General features: G+C 46.6%; 1 protein-coding gene across 1 annotated transcript in view; it reads left to right on the forward strand.

Moving 5' to 3' along the window:
- CSMD2 (CUB and Sushi multiple domains 2) overlaps positions 1–18,472 on the forward strand; it is a gene marked incomplete at its 5' end in the record, with an annotated part of 252,580 nt that overhangs the window by 103,572 nt on the left and 130,536 nt on the right. Inside the window, 4 exons of the mRNA XM_084222825.1 lie at positions 28–140; positions 8,549–8,626; positions 16,203–16,290; positions 17,166–17,290. Coding sequence (XP_084078951.1) covers positions 28–140; positions 8,549–8,626; positions 16,203–16,290; positions 17,166–17,290 — 404 coding nt within the window. The remainder of the gene's footprint in view (positions 1–27; positions 141–8,548; positions 8,627–16,202; positions 16,291–17,165; positions 17,291–18,472) is intronic.

Raw genomic sequence — 18,472 nt, forward strand, 5'->3', positions numbered from 1 at the left:
TGGCCCTGCTGCTTTGCTCTCTTGCAGGTTCACTGGGATGAATTTGCCTGCCCCTGTGATCAGCAGCAAAAATTGGCTGAGGCTGCACTTCACCTCGGATGGCAACCACAGGCAGAAGGGCTTCAGTGCCCAGTACCAAGGTAAGGAGGGAGAAATCACTGGGCAAGGCAAGGCAAGGCAAAGCAGCTTCCCTCTGGGTGCCTTCTCCCTGGCTGGGAGGATTGCAGCTCCTCCAAAGCACCTGAGCCAGCCTGTCAGGGTGAATTCCTCACTGCCCTGCTCAGAGAAACGTCAGGGGGTTCTCATCTCAGTGTCAGGGGGTTCTCATCTCAGAGAAATGTCAGGGGGTTCTTATCTCAGAGAAATGCCAGGGGGTTCTGGTTCTCATCTCAGAGAGATGTCAGCGGGTTCTCAGAGAAATTTCAGGGGGTTCTCATCTCAGAGAAATTTCAGGGGGTTCTCATCTCAGAAAAATTTCAGGGGGTTCTCATCTCAGAGAAACATCAGGGGGTTCTCAGAGAAATTTCAGGGGGTTCTCATCTCAGTGTCAGGGGGTTCTCATCTCAGAGAAGTGTCAGGGGGTTCTCACCTCAGAGAAATTTCAGGGGGTTCTCATCTCAAAGAAGCATCAGGGGGTTCTGGTTCTCATCTCAGAGAGATGTCAGGGGGTTCTCATTTCAAAGAAACATCAGGGGGTTCTCACTTCAGAGAAACATCAGGGGGTTCTCATCTCAGAGAAATTTCAGGGGGTTCTCATCTCAGAGAAATGCCAGGGGGTTCTCATCTCAGAGAAATGACAGGGGGTTCTCAATGTCAGGGGGTTCTCATCTCAGAGAAACATCAGGGGGTTCTCAGAGAAATTTCAGGGGGTTCTCATCTCAGTGTCAGGGGGTTCTCATTTCAAAGAAACATCAGGGGGTTCTCATCTCAGAGAAGTGCCAGGGGGTTCTCATCTCAGAGAAATGCCAGGGGGTTCTCACCTCATGGCCAGGGGGAATGGAGTGTTGGGAAATGAGCTGAACTCCCCATTCCTGAGCTGGAATTTAGGCAGGGTCACAGCCCAGCTGCTAGAGGGGACCTGCTGTTTTTCCTGCTGGTTTTTGTGGGAGTTTGGCAGCTTCTTTCTGCCTTTCAGTGCTTAAAAACCAGCAGAACCAGCAGGCAAGCAGTGAAGGTTCCCAGGGATGAAGGGAAGGTGTCTGCAGGCAGTGGGATCTGTAGGACAGGAGATGCTGATACTTTAAAAACCTCCCTGTAACCCTTTCCACAACCTGGCCTGCACATAAATATTTCACTGGAGATAAATCCCTACAAAACAGGCCATGTAATTCCACAGCAAGCACAGCAGCTGAAATGCATTTTTCATCAGGAGGGCTGAATCAGGATGGGCCAGGAGAAGCAAGGGAGGCTTTAGGGTGGCTCTAATTTGCTGTCTGTTTTCCAAAGACGTGTCTGCACATCATTTATGAACCCCCTGTGTCCTCTGGGACAGGGTCTGGCTTTGCTGATAATCTATAAGAAAACAATTTCCCTTCCAGCTTGTTTAAATTGATCCTGAGTTTTGCAGAACACCTTCTCTGTCTGCTCCCTCTCTGCTCTCCCTAATCCGTGCCCTCATTTGGAAATCACTTTAGGAATGTAAAAGCAAGGTTAGATGCAATCAGGCTGTGGAGAGGGGATTTTTTTCCTTGTTGTTGTTGTTGAACACAGCAAATTCATTTTGTTCCCTTCCTGGGAGAGTTAAATATTTCCCCCTTTCTTTTTCCCTTTCATTAAGGTGAATCTTGATTTTTGCAAATGCTTTTCTCCCATTCCCCTTGTAAGGAAATCAAAGGGACTGGGAGAAATCTGTGCACAGGATTTTTTTTTTAAATTTCCTCCCCATCCTGTCTCCTCAAAAAGGTGGAAGAAAATAATCTAGAAGCTTTTAACCAAGTGAGGTGGCAGCACCTCGAGTGTCCCCCCCATCAGAGGGGCTGTGTGGGAATTTATAAAATCAGAAGGTGTGGAATTTATAAAATTAGAGGGTGTGGAAATTATAAAATCAGAGGGTTTGGAAATTATAAAATCAGAGGGTTTGGAATTTATAAACTCAGAGGGTTTGGAATTTATAAACTCAGAGGGTTTGGAATTTATAAAATCAGAGAGTTTGGAATTTATAAAATCAGAGGGTTTGGAATTAATAAACTCAGAGGGTTTGAAATTAATAAAATCAGAGGGTTTGGAATTTATAAACTCAGAGGGTTTGGAATTTATAAAATCAGAGGGTTTGGAATTTATAAAATCAGAGGGTTTGGAATTTATAAACTCAGAGAGTTTGGAATTTATAAAATCAGAGGGTTTGGAATTCATAAACTCAGAAGGTTTGGAATTTATAAAATCAGAGGGTTTGGAATTTATAAACTCAGAGAGTTTGGAATTTATAAAATCAGAGGGTTAGGAATTTATAAACTCAGAGGGTTTGGAATTTATAAAATCAGAGGGTTAGGAATTTATAAACTCAGAGGGTTTGGAATTTATAAAATCAGAGGGTTTTGGGAAAGCTGCAAAAGGCTGGAATTGGAGAGATGGGAATGCTGCCCTGGCTGCTGCTGCTGCCCCTCTCTGCACATGTTTTATGGCAGAACTTGGCTCCCTAATTGCTCTGGAGCTGATTGTTACCAACACTGTAATTGCAGTTTTTATCGATCTCCCCGCCCCGGCCGCTTCCCTCCCCTGCGGGAGGAAGATAAATGGGATGAGCTCCAGCCCTGCACAGGACAGAGCTGCCTCCTCCAGGGAGGGGCTGGGGAGCTCCCTGCTGCTCACCAGGGACACTTCCATGGCTTTGTTAGGGCGTCATGGAATCTTGGGATGGTGTGGAAGGGGTTTAAATCCCATCCAGTTCCACCCCTTCCATGGGCAGCGACCTCCCAGTGTCCCAGGGTGCTCCCAGCCCCATCCATGGCTTTGATCTCCCACTCCTCCTCTTGGATCTCCCACTCCTCATCCTGAATCTCCCACTGCTCATCTTGGATCTTCCCCTCCTCATTTTAGATTTTTCCCTTTTCATCTTGAATCTTTCCTTCCTCACCTTGGATCTTCCATTTCTCATCTTGTGTGTCCCACTGCTCATCTTGGATCTTCCATTTCTCATCTTGGATCTTCCATTTCTCACCTTGGATTTTCTACTCTTTATCCTGGATCTCCCCCTCCTCATCTTGGATCTTCCATTTCTCACCTTGGATCTTCTACTTTTTATCCTGGATCTTCCCCTCTTCATCCTTATCTCCTACTCCTCATCCTGGATTTCCCACTGCTCGTCTTGGATCTTCCTCTCCTCATTTTAGATTTTCCCCTTTTCATCTTGGATCTCCCCCTCCACATCTTGGATCTTCTCCTGTTCATCTTGGATCTTCTCCTTTTCATCTTGGATCTCCCCCTCCTCATCTTGGATCTTCCATTTCTCATCTTGGATCTTCTACTCTTTATCCTGGATCTTCCCCTCTTCATCCTTATCTCCCATTCCTCATCCCACTGCTTGTCTTGGATCTTCCCCTCCTCATTTTTGATCTTCCCCTCGTTTTCAATCTTCCCCTTTTCGTCTTGGATCTTCCCTTCATCATCTTGGATCTTCCATTTCTCATCTTGGATCTTCTACTCTTTATCTTGGATCTCCCACTTCTCATCCTGGATTTCCCACTGCTTGTCTTTTTGATCTTCCCCTCGTTTTCAATCTTCCCCTTTTCATCTTGGATCTTCCCTTCATCCTCTTGGATCTTCCATTTCTCATCTCGTGTGTCCCACTGCTCATCTTGGATCTTCCACTCCTCATCCTGATCTTCCATTCCTCACCTTGGATCTTTTCTTTTTCACCTTGGATCTTTTCCCTCCTAATCCTGGATCTCCCCCTCCTCATCTTGGATCTTCCATTTCTCATCTTGGATCTCCCCCTCCTCATCCTGGATCACATCCTTGGGTTCCAGAGGGATTTTTGGCTCCTGCCATGAGACCTGTGGAGTCTTCTGGGCAATTCTGGATAATCCCAGTGCTTGTGCAGGCTCTGATTCCCAAAGATCCATTGCTCAGGCTGCCAAAAGAGGGATTTTTCCAGAGGGTTGCATTTGAGGGGGTTTCTCCTCCAAGAACAAGAACCCCTGTGAGCATCCTGCTGCTGAATCATTCCAGCAGGAGGGAGGGATCCAGGCAGGATCTGGATTTAACAGCAATTCCCCCAACAAGGAGAGCAGAGCTTCATGGAATAGATTTTTTTTTTTCTGTTGTTGCTGCTGAAACGCTGTTTTCCAAATTAAAAATAAATAAATGTCTGCTTAAATCCTCATTTAGAGCAACATGAAGTGGTTTGAAAGGAACAGCCCGGCCTGCCTGCCATGCTGGCAGAGCTTTGTAATGTCATCTCTCAAATCTGACAGGATGCTGAGTGTTCCATTAGATCTGTTGGATGTGTGTGAGCAGCAAAAGCCTCCAGAAAACAGGAGTTTCTGTTCATCCAATTATCCTGACACAGTCCTTTGTAGTACTGCTCCACATTCCAATTTACAAACAAAGTAGATTTTCAAATACAGGATTTTTGAGGGCAGGGAGTGGGAGAACTGTTCTTATTTGTTTAATTTTTTTTAAAAAAAAGGCACAAAACAAGTGGTGCTTTGCTGTGCCTGGTTCTGATCTAAATGGAGTCATTTGTAAAGTCTGACTTCCATCATTAAGGCTCCAAAATGAAGGATGAGGAGGAGAGGATGCAGTGATCCCTCTTTATCAATTTATCTTCACCAATTTATCTTGCTCCATTCTCCTGGAAAGGGACACGGTGCAATTAGGGGAGGAGATGTTTCCTGGGGATGCAGCTCAGGCTCTGAATTTTGGGATTGGTGATGAGTGATGAGGGTTTTGTTCCCATTGCTGGGGGGTTTGGGAGCCAGGTTTTCCATCAGAAACAGGGTTGGATGGGATGGCTCTGGGAGAACCTTGGTTAGAAATGTGTCCCTGAAAAATTTCCAAGCCTGGCTGTATCCAAATGATGAATTTCCCCATGCCAGGGAATCCTGGAGTGGTTTGGGTTGGAAGAGACCTTAAAATCCCTCTGATTCCACCCACTGGCACCTTCCACTGCCTTCTCCTGGATTTGGGATGCTCAGCACTGGGGAAATCCCTGCAGGTTGCTGTGTCCTAATGGAAAAGTCTCATCCCATCCCAAGGATGTCTCATCCCATCCCTGCTGCCACCCTCAGCTCTGTGGGGCTCACCAGTGCTTGGGGAGCTTTGCTTGGCCTTTAAATTCCCTTTGGGGGGCACAAATCCTCTGAGCTGAGCTTTTGTTTGTGTGGAGAGTGGGAACATTCCCTGGGGGGCTGGATGTGCAGTGGGAAGCTGTGGAGAATTCCAGAATGGGGATTATTTGGGATTATTTTGTCAAGCTGCTCCGTCACCGCTCGTGCCCCAAAGCACAACCACAGAGCAAGGACTTGGAGGCTGCAGGGTGCCAGCCCACATCCTTGGAAAATTCCAATCAAAATCCAAATTCAGCCTTGGAAACTTGGAATTTGTCTGGGTTTTATTGCCTGGGAGGGAATGTTGGATGGGACTGGGGGGGTTATCCCTGTGTTCACTCAGAAAAAGCTGGAGAATCACTAGAGGAACGTCTGTCACTATTTCCTTTGAAGCAGAACTAGATTTTTACCCCCAAAAATGTGAGTTTCAGTGGCCCCAAGTCCTTTTTTTGATCCATTGATATCACATTTATTAAAAGCCTTGAGATCAGGCTGGAAATATCCTGTGATTCCCATCCACGTGGACCTTTGGGGCATCCCAAATCCTGCTGCTTTTTCTTCCTCCTGCTGCACTCACAGGTGGATTTGGAGTAAAAAGAAACAAAGAGTTCGATTTGCTTTGACAGCAACCTGCTGTTAATTAGTTTTCCCCTCTTAAATTAATAAAAAAAGACAGCTGCCCTGAACAGATTGAAGCTGCTGAGGAAGACAGGAGCAGCAGCAGCAGCAGCTTTTCCTCATGAATATTTTCCAGCTAAAATTTTTTGAAGTTCTTGCTGCTTTATTTAAAGAGAAAGCCAAAAGCTGGGAGGAAATGATGAGTGAAAAGCTGCACCCAGCATCCCCCTCAAAGCAGCACCTCAGGTGAGCTTCAAGGAGCCTCTCCCTGTCTCAGCCTCCTGCAGCAGCTGTTCCAAACAGGTTCTTTTTAAGCCCAAAAAAAAAAGCCCAGCACGATTAAAAATCCCCTCTTTAGTTACATGGGTAATTCTTCCTGACAGCTTTGTCTTAGGAATGTGCTAATTTAGGGATGAAAGCCTGACAAGATGAAGAACACGAGGAGAAGGGTTTGAAGTGGGTTTCTCCAAGGATAAGGGCTGGCTCGTCAGGAAAAGGCTCCCAGAAAGTGGTTTGGACACTGAGTAATCCCAATTCCTGTTGGGATATCCCAGATCCTCACAGTGAGAGCTGGGTTATTCCAGTTCCTGTTGGAATGAACCCAATTCCTGTTGGAAATATCCCAGTTCCTGTTGGGATATCCCAGATCCTCACAGTGAAGGCTCTTTTATCCCAATTCCTGCAGTGGGGGCTCTTTTATCCCAATTTCTCACAGTGAGGGCTGGGTTATCCCAATTCCTGTTGGGTTATCCCAATTCCTGCCCTTGAGGGCTGGGTTATCCCAATTCCTGTTGGAATTTTCCCAATTCCTGTTGGAATTAACCCAGTTCCTGTTGGAATTATCCCAATTCCTGCAATGGAGGCTCTGTTATCCCAATTTCTCACAGTGAGGGCTGGGTTATCCCAATTCCTGTCGGGTTTATCCCAATTCCTGTTGGGTTATCCCAAATCCTACAGTGAGAGCTGGGTTATTCCAATTCCTGTTGGAATGAACCCAATTCCTGTTGGAAATATCCCAATTCCTGTTGGAAATATCCCAATTCCTGCAGTGAGAGCTGGGTTATCCCAGTTCCTGTTGGATTTATTCCAATTCCTGTTGGAATTATCCCAGTTCCTGTTGGGTTATCCCAATTCCTGCAGTGGAGGCTCTTTTATCCCAAATCCTGCAATGAGGGCTGGGTTATTCCAATTCCTGTTGGAATGAACCCAATTCCTGTTGGAAATATCCCAGTTCCTGTTGGAATTATCCCAGTTCCTGTTAGAATTATCCCAGTTCCAGTTGGGTTATCCCAATTCTTGCAGTGAGGGCTGGGTTATCCCAATTTCTGTTGGGTTTGTCCCAGTTCCTGTTGGGTTATCCCAATTCCTGCCCTTGAGGGCTGGGTTATCCCAGTTCCTGTTGGAATTATCCCAGTTCCTGTTGGGTTATCCCAATTCCAGTTGGGTTATCCCAATTCCTGCAGTGAGGGCTGGGTTATCCCAATTCCTGTTGAAATTATCCCAGTTCCTGTTGGGTTATCCCAGTTCCTGTTGGAATTATCCCAATTCCTGCAGTGGAGGCTCTTTTATCCCAATTCCTGTTGGAATTAACCCAATTCCTGTTGGATCTATCCCAATTCCTGTTGGGTTATCCCAATTCCTGCAGTGTGGGCTGGGTTATCCCAATTCCTGTTGAAATTATCCCAGTTCCTGTTGGGTTATCCCAATTCCTGTTGGAATTATCCCAGTTCCTGTTGGGTTTTTCCCAATTCCTGTTGAAATTATCCCAGTTCCTGTTGGGTTTTTCCCAATTCCTGTTGGGTTATCCCAGTTCCTGTTGGGTTATCCCAATTCCTGTTGAAATTATCCCAGTTCCTGTTGGGTTTTTCCCAATTCCTGTTGGAATTATCCCAATTCCTGCTCTTTTATCCCAGTTCCTCCCAGCAGAGGCTCTTTTATCCCAATCCCCGCCTCTGGAGGCTGGGATGATCCCAGATCCAGGTGTTTGTGCTGCTCCCAGATGGTTCTGCCAGGTGGGGTTTGTGTCAGACCCTGGGGCTGGAGGCAGAGCAGGAAAACAAATTGCTGCTCCCTGGTGTGGGAGAGGATGGGGCTCCTGGAGATGGATGAATTCCTGTTCCCTTTCCTTGTTTTTCTCCTCTTCTGCTGGAGGTTTGGAGCAGGGAGGGAATGGTCCCACTTGGGGAGGAGTCCCCCAGGTGTGGGGCTGCAGGCTGATATTTCCCTTGGCCAATAATGGGGTTTAATTTGATTTTCCTTGCTGTTTTCCTGCAGTTTTGGGGTTATGAGTGCTCCCCTGGAATGGCTCTGCTGTATAATGGGACAAACTCCAGAAAAACTGGGGGGGAAAAACAGCTCAGCATTTTCCTCTCAGCATCCCTGAAGCTCCTTTTGCCTGTCTCCCCTTTTTAGTGGGTTACAGAGGGATTGGACCCCCATTTTTATTTCAAAATTAAAACTCTCCAAAGCCCTAACATGGCAAACAAATCCCTCTCCAAATCTCTAACATGGAAAAAACAAAAAATTTTGGAGCAGCCAGGATAAACTGATCCCAAAGGGAAGGATGCAGGGTGTGGGTGGTGCAGATTTTTTATTTCAAAATAAAAACCTGACAATCCCTGATGCTCAGCTCAACCTTTCCCCTTGTTTTCCCACCCCTGCAGTCAAGAAGCAGATGGAGCTCAAATCCAGAGGGGTGAAGCTCATGCCCAGCAAGGACAACAACCAGAAGACATCAGTGTGTAAGTTTTCTGGCTCTTCCTCGCTGTTCTTTTTGATAACAATCTCCTGGAACATTTCATTGGACTCGCCAGTAATCTCTAAAACTTTGCCACTCTGGAGAAATTTGGGTGCTTTTCCCTCTTCCCTCTGCATTTCTGCATCACTCCCTGTGGTCACCAGCATTTACTAACTCCTGGAAGGGTGCAGGGCGTTGGATTTTCTGCATTTGGTCGATTCTGTGCTCCAGGGTCGTGGCTTTGGGCTCCTTTTAGTGGGGAAAACGAAGAATTTTGGGGTTGGGATCGGTGTTATTGCTGTCAATAAGGAGCAGGGATGAGGGGAGAACATTAAAAACCAAAATATTAGAAAATTTACAGAGGCAGCCACAGCGTCTTCCTTTTTCTATTTGGGTTTTATTTCATTTTTCCTGCAGAAAGATCATAATTTTGGGTTTGCAGTGCTGATTTTTCAGGTTGCAGTGCTGATTTTTCAGGTTGTAGTGCTGATTTTTCAGGTTTTAGTCCTGATTTTTCAAGTGTAGTGCTTGGTCTGTCAGGGGCAGAACATCTGGGGTCACTGCTGTGGGCAGGTGGGAAATATTTCACTTTTCCATCCAGTCCTTCCCAAATCAGCAGCAAAAATCTCTGTGGTTTTTTCTCCCTGAATCTTTCTAAAATGAAACAGGAGGGATCTGACTGGGAGTTGATATTTTATATTCAGACTGGAGCAGGGATGGAGCATTTTTTCCAAATGAATTTTTAGGGGAGAGAAGCTGGAATTGCTCATTTTGTTTGCACAGCCCATTACCCCCATCAGAGAGGAGCATTTGCACAGCTCAGCTGGCTGGATTTTGCATTGAGAATTCAGAAAAAGGCATGGATTGGATCAGAATTAGAGGATTTTGCATTAAAAATCGGAAAAAGGCATGGATTGGATCAGAATTGGTGGATTTTGCATTAAAAAATTCAGAAAAATGCATGGACTGGATCAGAATTGGTGGATTTTACATTAAAAAATTCAGAAAAAGGCATGGATTGGATCAGAATTGGTGGATTTTACATAAAAATATTCAGAAAAAGGCATGGATTGGATAAGAACTGTGCCTCAGTGTCTGTCTGGAAGGAGAATCTCCCTCCCAGCTCCCAGGAGAATTTTTAGAGGCTTTGTTTTTTCAGAAGCAAAGCCCCCAAAAGGTAAAAAACAACCCAAAATCTCCAAAGCAGAAAAAACTGGGGAAAATAATTCCATTTTAAAGGGATCTATCCTTTCAAATGCTGGGTGATACATCACTTTCCAGGAAGAATTTATTGGAATAAACATCCCAGTGCCCTTAACTGAGTGGGAAATCCAGTTGGGAACCCCCTGGAGACAGAGGGGTGTGTTTGGAGCGGGGGAAAGGAGTGAAATCACGGATTTAATGCAGAATTTTGATGTTAATGATGCCCAGAATTCCCATTTCTCCTTGCTGGGAATGGCCTTTGGAGCAGTTTCACCCATTTTTAATGCACTGAGGTGAGGAGGGAGCAGCAGCTGAACTTCCCTGTCCTGCAGATCCTGCACTCCTGAGGAGGAAAACCAGGAATTCATTGGAATTCCTTCCCCCTGCCTGGATTATCCCATCCCAAGGGGGTCAGATCTTGAGGACAGCTCAGCTGGAAGTTGTTGAGCTGGGATAATGGGAATGGTGGCCCCATTCCATGGTCCCTGTCACCCTCCAGCTCCTTCCCCTGGTCTCCATCAGGTCTGGATTTTTCCCTGTTTTCTCCCTATTTTTGGAGCTTTCTGCTCCCACAGGGAATTCCCAGCTGATTCCCAAGGAGGTGCCACCAGGAAAATCAGGTTTTTGTTTTGTTTTATTATTGTATTGTTTTATTATTGTATTTTTTATCATTTTATTGTTCTTTGCAATCCTTATCTGCTCTGTTCCCTGCTGGATTTGCAGGGTTGGCTGAGCCCCTCTGTGCTCCCAAACCCCCATGAGCTGAGTTTGCTGAGATAATCCCAAAGAAATTTCCCATTCCAGAGCAATTTCCAGTTGCTCTGGCTCAAATACCAGAAATTCAGGAGTTTTTGTGTCTCTTGGTAACACTTAAAGCCGTGCCACAGAATCCTAAAATCATTAAGGCTGGAAAAGATCAAGTCCAACCTTCAAGTCCCTGCTTTATTTTTGATTATTCCTACCAGCAATGTTTTCTTTCTGAGCACTCTTTGCTAAAACCTGGCCTAAAATCCTCCCTGGAAGGATCCACTCTTAAATCCTGCAGGTTTTGCAGAGGTTTTGGATTTGGGATTGGTCAGATTAAGCCCTGGTGTGTTTTGTGTGGCTGAATAGAGGCAAAAATGCAGTGATGTAACAGCTGCAAGGAAAAAAAAATCCATAAAAATACAAAATTCTGGGGGGGTGGTGCTGCTTGTGCTCAGTTGTGGAATGTGTTTGTTTGAAATCTTAATTAAGTGCCTTGTAGTGCTCACCATCGGTCAAATTATTTGGAAATCTTGATTTAATCACTTTTGGAGGGAAGATAATACCCAGAGACAAATCATGCAGGTAGAAGAAATACTTTTAAATTTTAGGCCTTATTTTGGAGGTTGTTTCTGGCACTGAATGCAGAGTGTAAATGTTGGATATTCCAGGTCCTACAGTGGGAAAATTGTGGTGGTTTGGGTCTAAAAAACAACATCCAGGTGGTTTTGGTGGTGTTTGGGTGAGGCCCTCCTGGAGAGGGCTTGGGTGAAGGACTGGAATTTCTGTGTGTGTCCAGCTGGGTCAAAATCTCCTCTGAAAAGTCATTTTTTGGGGTGGGATGAGCAGTTTTGAGGTCTCAGACAAGTGGGTGGAAATTCCTGGGTTTTGTGAGACACAGGAGCCACCTGGGGCTTGGGGATGCCTGGAAGGGCTTGGATGAAGGACTGGAAGTTCTATACGTGTCCAGCTGGGTCAAAATCTCCTCTGAAAAGTCATTTTTTGGGGTGGGTTGAGCAGTTTTGAGGTCTCAGCCAAGTGGGTGGGAATTTTTGGATTTTTGGGAGGTTTCTGTGGGACACAGGAGCTACCTGGGGGCTTGGATGAAGGACTGGAATTTCTGTGTGTGTCCAGCTGGGTCAAAATCTCCTCTGAAAAGTGATTTTTTGGGGTGGGATGAGCAGTTTTGAGGTCTCAGCCAAGTGGGTGGGAGTTCCTGGATTTTGTGAGACACAGGAGCCACCTGGGGCTTGGGGACAATCTGTGCTTGGCTTGGGTGGGACAGCCTGGAATGCTCTGGGAATTCTGCACTGCTGGGAAAGTTTGTGAAGCTTCACCTTCTGAGCTGGTCTGAGAGAGCAGCAGGTGGGAAATTGGGGTTTGGAGCTGTCCTGGTGAACATTCCCAGATGGAAAATTGAGTTTTGGAGCTCTTCTAGAGGAATATTCCCAGCTGGGAAACTGGGGGGTTTTGGAGCTTTCCTGGAACATTCCCAGCTGGGAAATTGAGGTTTTTGGAGCTGTCCTGGTGGAACATTCCCAGATGGAAAATTGAGGTTTTTGAAGTTCTCCTGGTGGAACATTCCCAGCTGGGAAATTGGGGTTTGGAGCTGTCCTGGAGGAACATTCCCAGCTGGGAAATTGAGGTTTTTGGAGCTGTCCTGGAGGAACACTCCCAGCTGGGAAATTGGGGTTCTTGGGGCTGTCTTGGAGGAACATTCCCAGCTGGAAAATCGAGGTTTGGAGCTGTCCTGGTGGAATATTCCCAGCTGGGAAATTGAGGTTTTTGGAGCTGTCCTGGTGAACATTCCCAGCTGGGAAATTGAGGTTTTTGGAGCTGTCCTGGTGAACATTCCCAGCTGGGAAATTGAGGTTTTTGGAGCTGTCTTGGAGGAACATTCCCAGCTGGGAAATTGGGGTCTGGAGCTGTCCTGGTGGAACATTCCCAGATGGAAAATTGAGGGTTTTGGAGCTTTCTTGGAGGAACATTCCCAGCTGGGAAACTGAGGTTTGGAGCTCTCCTAGAGGAATATTCCCAGCTGGGAAATTGGGGGTTTTTGGAGCTTTCTTGGAGGAACATTCCCAGCTGGGAAACTGAGGTTTGGAGCTCTCCTAGAGGAACATTCCCAGCTGGAAAATTGAGGTTTTTGAAGTTCTCCTGGTGGAACATTCCCAGCTGGGATTGGATTTTCCCAGTGACCTTTTCACTCTTGGTGTTGCTGAAATTGGGAGTGTTCAGTGTCTGGGTTGGTGTCACTGAGGTTCTGGAATCATTTAATCTTTGTTTTTTTGGGTGCTGAAGGGTCTTTGGGGGGGGTGGAAATGCAGCAGGACCTCATTGGGGGTGAGCCCTGCACCCATAAATCAGCTCCAAGCTCTCAGGCCTGATTTTGGGGATATTTCCCAGAAGTTTGCACGGAATTCCCCTGGTGTGACCACACAGATTAACCCTTTAAACCATCTAATTCCTGCTGCAGTCCTTCCCACCCCTCCTGCCAGGAGAGAGCATCACCTCCTTGCACTGGGTTGCTCATGCTGAGAAATGTTGGGGTTTTTTTGTTTTGTAGTCCTGAAATTCAGTGAGAAATTGTCCCTTGGGAATGTCTGTCAGTGAAGTTTTCTTATTAAGAGAGGCAAAACTAAAGAGGATTTTAACAGTGGCAAACAGAACAATCAGAACTGGCTGGCATTGAATTCGTCAGGAGGAAGAAATTGAAAAAAAATCAGGAGGATGAAGGGATGGAAAACCAATCCCATGGTTGGGGGAGGGAATTCCTGAGCTTCTAATCCAGACATTGAGCAGTTCATCACAATTTTTGGGATCTGCTATTTTCCCAGTAACCTTGAAGGGTTCATTTGGGAGTGAAACTTTGGGGAGGTGAACACAGCAAATTCTCAGCATGACAAATCCAGTTTATAACCTTTGGGCTGCTCTGTTTGTGTGTGTGTGTGTGTGCTCAGAACAAAAGTTTCTGTAAATGAGCATCTAATCCATCTCCTCCTTTTCTTTCCCTTTCCTTAAAAGAGAAATTCCCCAACTCCCAGGATGTGGAGATATCTCCCCTCTCCCCCTTGCTCAGCTTTATCTTCCCTGTTCTCTGCTTTATCTGCTGGTGGTTTTGGGTGTTAATGAATCCCCACTAATGAGACAGGAGCTGGGCTTAGACCCCAGCCCTGGGGGTGACAAACTCTCCTCTGGGGCCTTTGTCTGCATCTGGGATTGATTCTCCTTGTTTCCCTGGGGATCTGGGGTTGTTTCTTCCCAAAGTTTTGAATTCCAGGCTTCGTTTTTATCTGATGTGGGAAATAATCGCTGGGTGTGGCAGCAGTGCCCCACTCTGGGGGCACAGAAGGGGTGGTTTGGGGGGGTCTGGCCATGGCAGGAGGGATTTGCTGTGGGAATGGGATTTTTCCTCTGAGGAAGAGCTCCCAGTGTTGGGCTGTGGTTGTTACAGGTTTTTTACAGAGGAAAATCAGGAATTTGAGCACTTTCCTACACTCCCACCTGGCTTTGGGACATAAACCCCTCTTTGGATGCCTCGTCCTGGGGTGAATTTCCCTTTGTTTGGAGCTCTCTGTGCTCAGGGATCACCTTTGGGCACAGGGAAGGAACCCAGGGTGGCACCTGGGGACTTGGTTCAGCCAAGCTTTTCCTGTCAGGAGCTGGGAGTTGAATCCATGGGCTCCCTTCCCTTGCACTCTGGGGTGGTTTGGAATCCTCTGGGCCTGTGAAAAGTTGGCAAAGCTGCAGAAAGTGGAGGGATTCTGACTGAGCTGAACCAGGGGTTAATGTGGGGGTGTTCACAGGGCGAGGGAAGAGAGGAGAACCTGGACTCCATGTTTCAGAAGGCTGATAGAATAAAATAATCAATCTACTATATTAAAAGAAAATGATGTATTAAAACCATACTAAAAGGACAGAAGAAAGGATTTCATCAGAAGGCTTGAAAGGAATAGAAAAGGAATGATGATAAAATCTTGTGGCTGCTCACAGCCTCGACACAGCTGGCTGTGATTAAACATTAATTAAAAACAATTCACAAGCTGGGTGAACAATTCTCCAAATCACATTCCAAAGCAGCAAAACATGGAGAAGCTGAAACTTCCCAGGAGAAAAGATCCTAACTAAAGGATTTTTTCATAAAATATGTCTGTGACAGGTTATAAACATGGAAAATGGGAAAACAATCCCACAGAGGCTGTTCCCCATCAATCCATGGCTCTGTCACCTCTGTGCCCTCCCACACACACAGGAGAGCACCAAACCCTCCTGTGGCAAAGCAGAGGGACAATCCCAGCCCCATCCCTGAGGAAAAAAGAGCCTGAAAAACAAAATTCCTAAAAAGAACTTCAAGGGCATCAGAGGAATGTTAGTGCTGAGGAGGAGATGGGATATTTTTGGGATCAGCAAAAGTTGGGAAGCATCCCCCTGGTAGGTGGGGATGCACCAGGGATTCCCCAGTGGTTAATTCCAAATATTGGGTGGTCTTGGCTTTGTGTGGGTGGATTCTCCCTGTGGATTCTCCTCTTCCCCTCCAGCTGCTGAGCCCTCTGTCTGCCATGAGAGAGGGGCTAGTGTCCCCTCAGTGTCCCCTCAGTGGTGTCACCTCAGTGTCACCATGCTTGGAATGAAATTGGGATTTTCCTCCCTGTAATGCAGCTCAAAGTGAAAAGCAAAAAAAGGGGAAGTTTATTTTCTGACTCTAACATTTATAGTTGTCCAAAAGTGACTGGATTGGAGGGTGACAGTGCCACCTCTCCAATGACACTGCACAAACAGCCCATCAAATTTCTCCTCCTCCATAAAGGAATGCAAAAAAATGAGTTATTGTCAGAAAGTGTGTGAGAAAGTTCTCTACAAGAATGTCAACATGGCTTAGAAAATCTTAAAAAATCAGGGTGACGTTGCTGTGCTGGAATTCAGCCTGGAAATCAGGATTGTGCCAGGGCTGAGGGATCCCCCCCAGGTTCCCCCACCCTGAACCCTCCTTTGTGCCTCCTGGGGCAGGTTGGAGAGGGCTGGGGATGGGCAGGATGGAGCTGGGAGCTTTCTTCAGTGCTGGCCACCACTCCATGGATTTCATCTTTGTTGGCATCCAGGTTGCTCCATCAATTTTTCCACCTTCCAACTAAACGACTCTGCTTCCAAACCCTCGACTTGCATCCCCCTCTCCTTTCTCCCTCTCGTTCTGTGCTTGGTTTTTCCCCCCTGGGATCACACACCTGCCTCTTCATGGAGTTGTTTTCTTTCCCTGGCACGCTGGGCTGGGCTTGGAGGGCTCTGAGGTCACCTTGGGGGGTGGCAGGTGGGGATTTAATCAGAGCAAACGGGCTCTGAGATTGGTGTCATTTAGCAGAAGGGAAAAAATAGCAAAAAAACAACTTTTTCCAGAGGTATTTCTGTAGAGGAACGGAGGGAAAACTGTGTCCCTAGGTGGCATTTCTTAGAAAGCACTCAGGTGTGTAAACTGAGCAGGATATTTGTTTCCAAAGCTGTTGTTTTTTTCTGGAATAAAACACCGAGGTTTCTGAGCTCCCAGTTGCCATTTTTCTCGCCACATCCACCAAGCCAGCTGCTGCAAGAATGTTCCTTTTGCTATTCTGTCTCTGTATGTGCTGTTTTTTGCTTTGTAGTAACTCAGGTTGGTGTGTCCCAGGGACATAATTTGTGTCCAGACCCTGGGATTCCCGAGAGAGGCAAAAGGATAGGCAACGATTTCAGGTAAGAACATTTTCTCTGTGTGTGTGTGTGGTGCTTCTGGTGTGGGGTTTGCTCTGTCCCCCTCCCAAAATCCTGCCCAGTTTTGGGGAACAAACCCTGCCTGTGTGTGCTGTTCCCACGTGAGGAGCTCTAAAAACCTCCTGGAGTATTTTTATCCTTTCCCAATCCAGGTTGTGTGCTCTCATCCCTCCCCTGGAAAACTGCAACAGCCAAAAGAACAAAATCACTTTACAAATTAGCTCAAGCCCCAGCATGGCCCTGCCCTTAGAGGATTCGAGGTGGCTGATGTTCCTTGGCACTGGGTCTGTGTGGTGCCAGCTAATTGAGGTTTAGAGAGTTTAAACCAGAGCTGTTGTTCCTTTCCAGTTCCCAGTTTTCCTTTGCAGGGATGCCCCAGCTGCTGGTGGCCATGGGGAATCAATATTTCATCTGATTTTGCTGCCCAGGGCTGGTGGAAAGCGTCTCTCAATCAAATCCCAGTCTGTCAAATTCTCCTCAAACCCAGCAAAAGGAGGGAGGGCAGAGGAAGGGGAATCCCTCCAGTCCCTAAATTCCACGGGATGAATTCCCAGCTGGATTGTGTTACCCCAGTGAACAAAGCAGCTGGAACAGCAAAGCTCAGAATCCAAACCACAGAACAAAGAGCAGAACTCTCAGCAGCTCATAAACTGAAATAAAGATTTTTATTTCACTTTATGAGAACGCTGAGCTTGTCCTCTCACGGAGCTGTGGATGAAACTCCCCCTGAAATGTCACCAAAAATTGGGATTTGGGCAGCAGCACCTGGGGCAGACACAGCAGAGGGCAGGCAGAGCTGGTCCCTCCTGGGCTGCACCAGGCAGGAGCAGGCTGATGTCCCCTCTGTCCCCTCCCAGGCTGGGCTCCAGCATCCAGTTCTCCTGCAACGAGGGCTACGACCTGCAGGGCTCCAAGAGCATCACCTGCAAGAGAGTCAGCGACATCATCGTGGCCTGGAGCGACCACCGGCCCGTCTGCAGAGGTGGGGGCTCAGCCTGCCAGGACCTGGGGGTCTGGGGGGATCCCCAGCTCCTTCCTGGCCCTTTTCCATCACCCATCCTGCCCTCGGGTCAGATAATCCCAGAGTGGTTTGGGTTGGACCATCCTGCTCCTTCCACTGTCCTTCCATGCTGGTCTAGACACTCCCAGGGGTCCAGGGGGGCTCAGCTTGGCTGGATTTTGGGATTTTTAGTAATTCCCAGCTCTTCCCTGTCCCTTTTCCATGCCCCATCCTGCCCTCGGATCATCCCTTGGCCAGGTCAGAGCCCCAGAGGGGTTTGGCTGGGGAGGAACCTTGATGAAAATGTTGTTCCATGGGCAGGGACACCTTCCCCATCCCAGGCTGGCCTTGGACACTTCCAGGGATGGGGCAGCCACGATTCCCCTGGGAAATCTTCCCCTTTTGCACCCCCTTCTCCCCTCACAGACCAATTTCCCACCTGTCCCTAAATCCCTAAATCCCTTCCCTCTCTCCTGAACATTCCTTTTGTTCAGGGAGGTCAAACCTGAGCAGCATCATCCCTCTCCCCCTTCTCCTGTTAGAGGAAAGACTGGAATAAAACCTCTAAAAGCAGAGATGGAGGGAGATTTTTAACAGGAAATGTGGAATTTTGGGGCTGTGCTTCCCCAGGAGCCTCATCCTGTGCCATGACCCATCAGGGAATGGAGTTTTTTTCCCTTTTTTTTTCCCATTTTTTTTCCCATTTTTTTCCCATTTTTTTCCCATTTTTTTCCCATTTTTTCCCATTTTTTTCCCATTTTTTTCCCATTTTTTTCCCATTTTTTTCCCATTTTTTTCCCATTTTTTTCCCATTTTTCCCCATTTTTTCCCCATTTTTTCCCCATTTTTTCCCCATTTTTTCCCCATTTTTTCCCCATTTTTTTTCCCATTTTTTCCCATTTTGCCCTTGGCCATTTTCCCTCTCTGAAATGGCACATTGTGATAGTTGTAATGCTAATAAAGAACAACTTGTAATATTTTTAATTGAATCCCTTTAAAGCTCTTAAAATCGTAAATAGCTTTTTTTTTTTTTTCCCCAGTTCTTTTTTTCTTTAATTTCATCTGCAGATTTTTTTTCAGGGCTTTGGAATCCCATGTAATTCTTAAAACAAGCCTGGAATAAATTGAATCAGTGTAAGAGGATATTTGGCATAAATATGTGAC

Source organism: Fringilla coelebs (assembly GCF_963513975.1).
Source record: "Fringilla coelebs genome assembly, chromosome: 28".
NCBI lineage: Eukaryota > Metazoa > Chordata > Aves > Passeriformes > Fringillidae > Fringilla > Fringilla coelebs.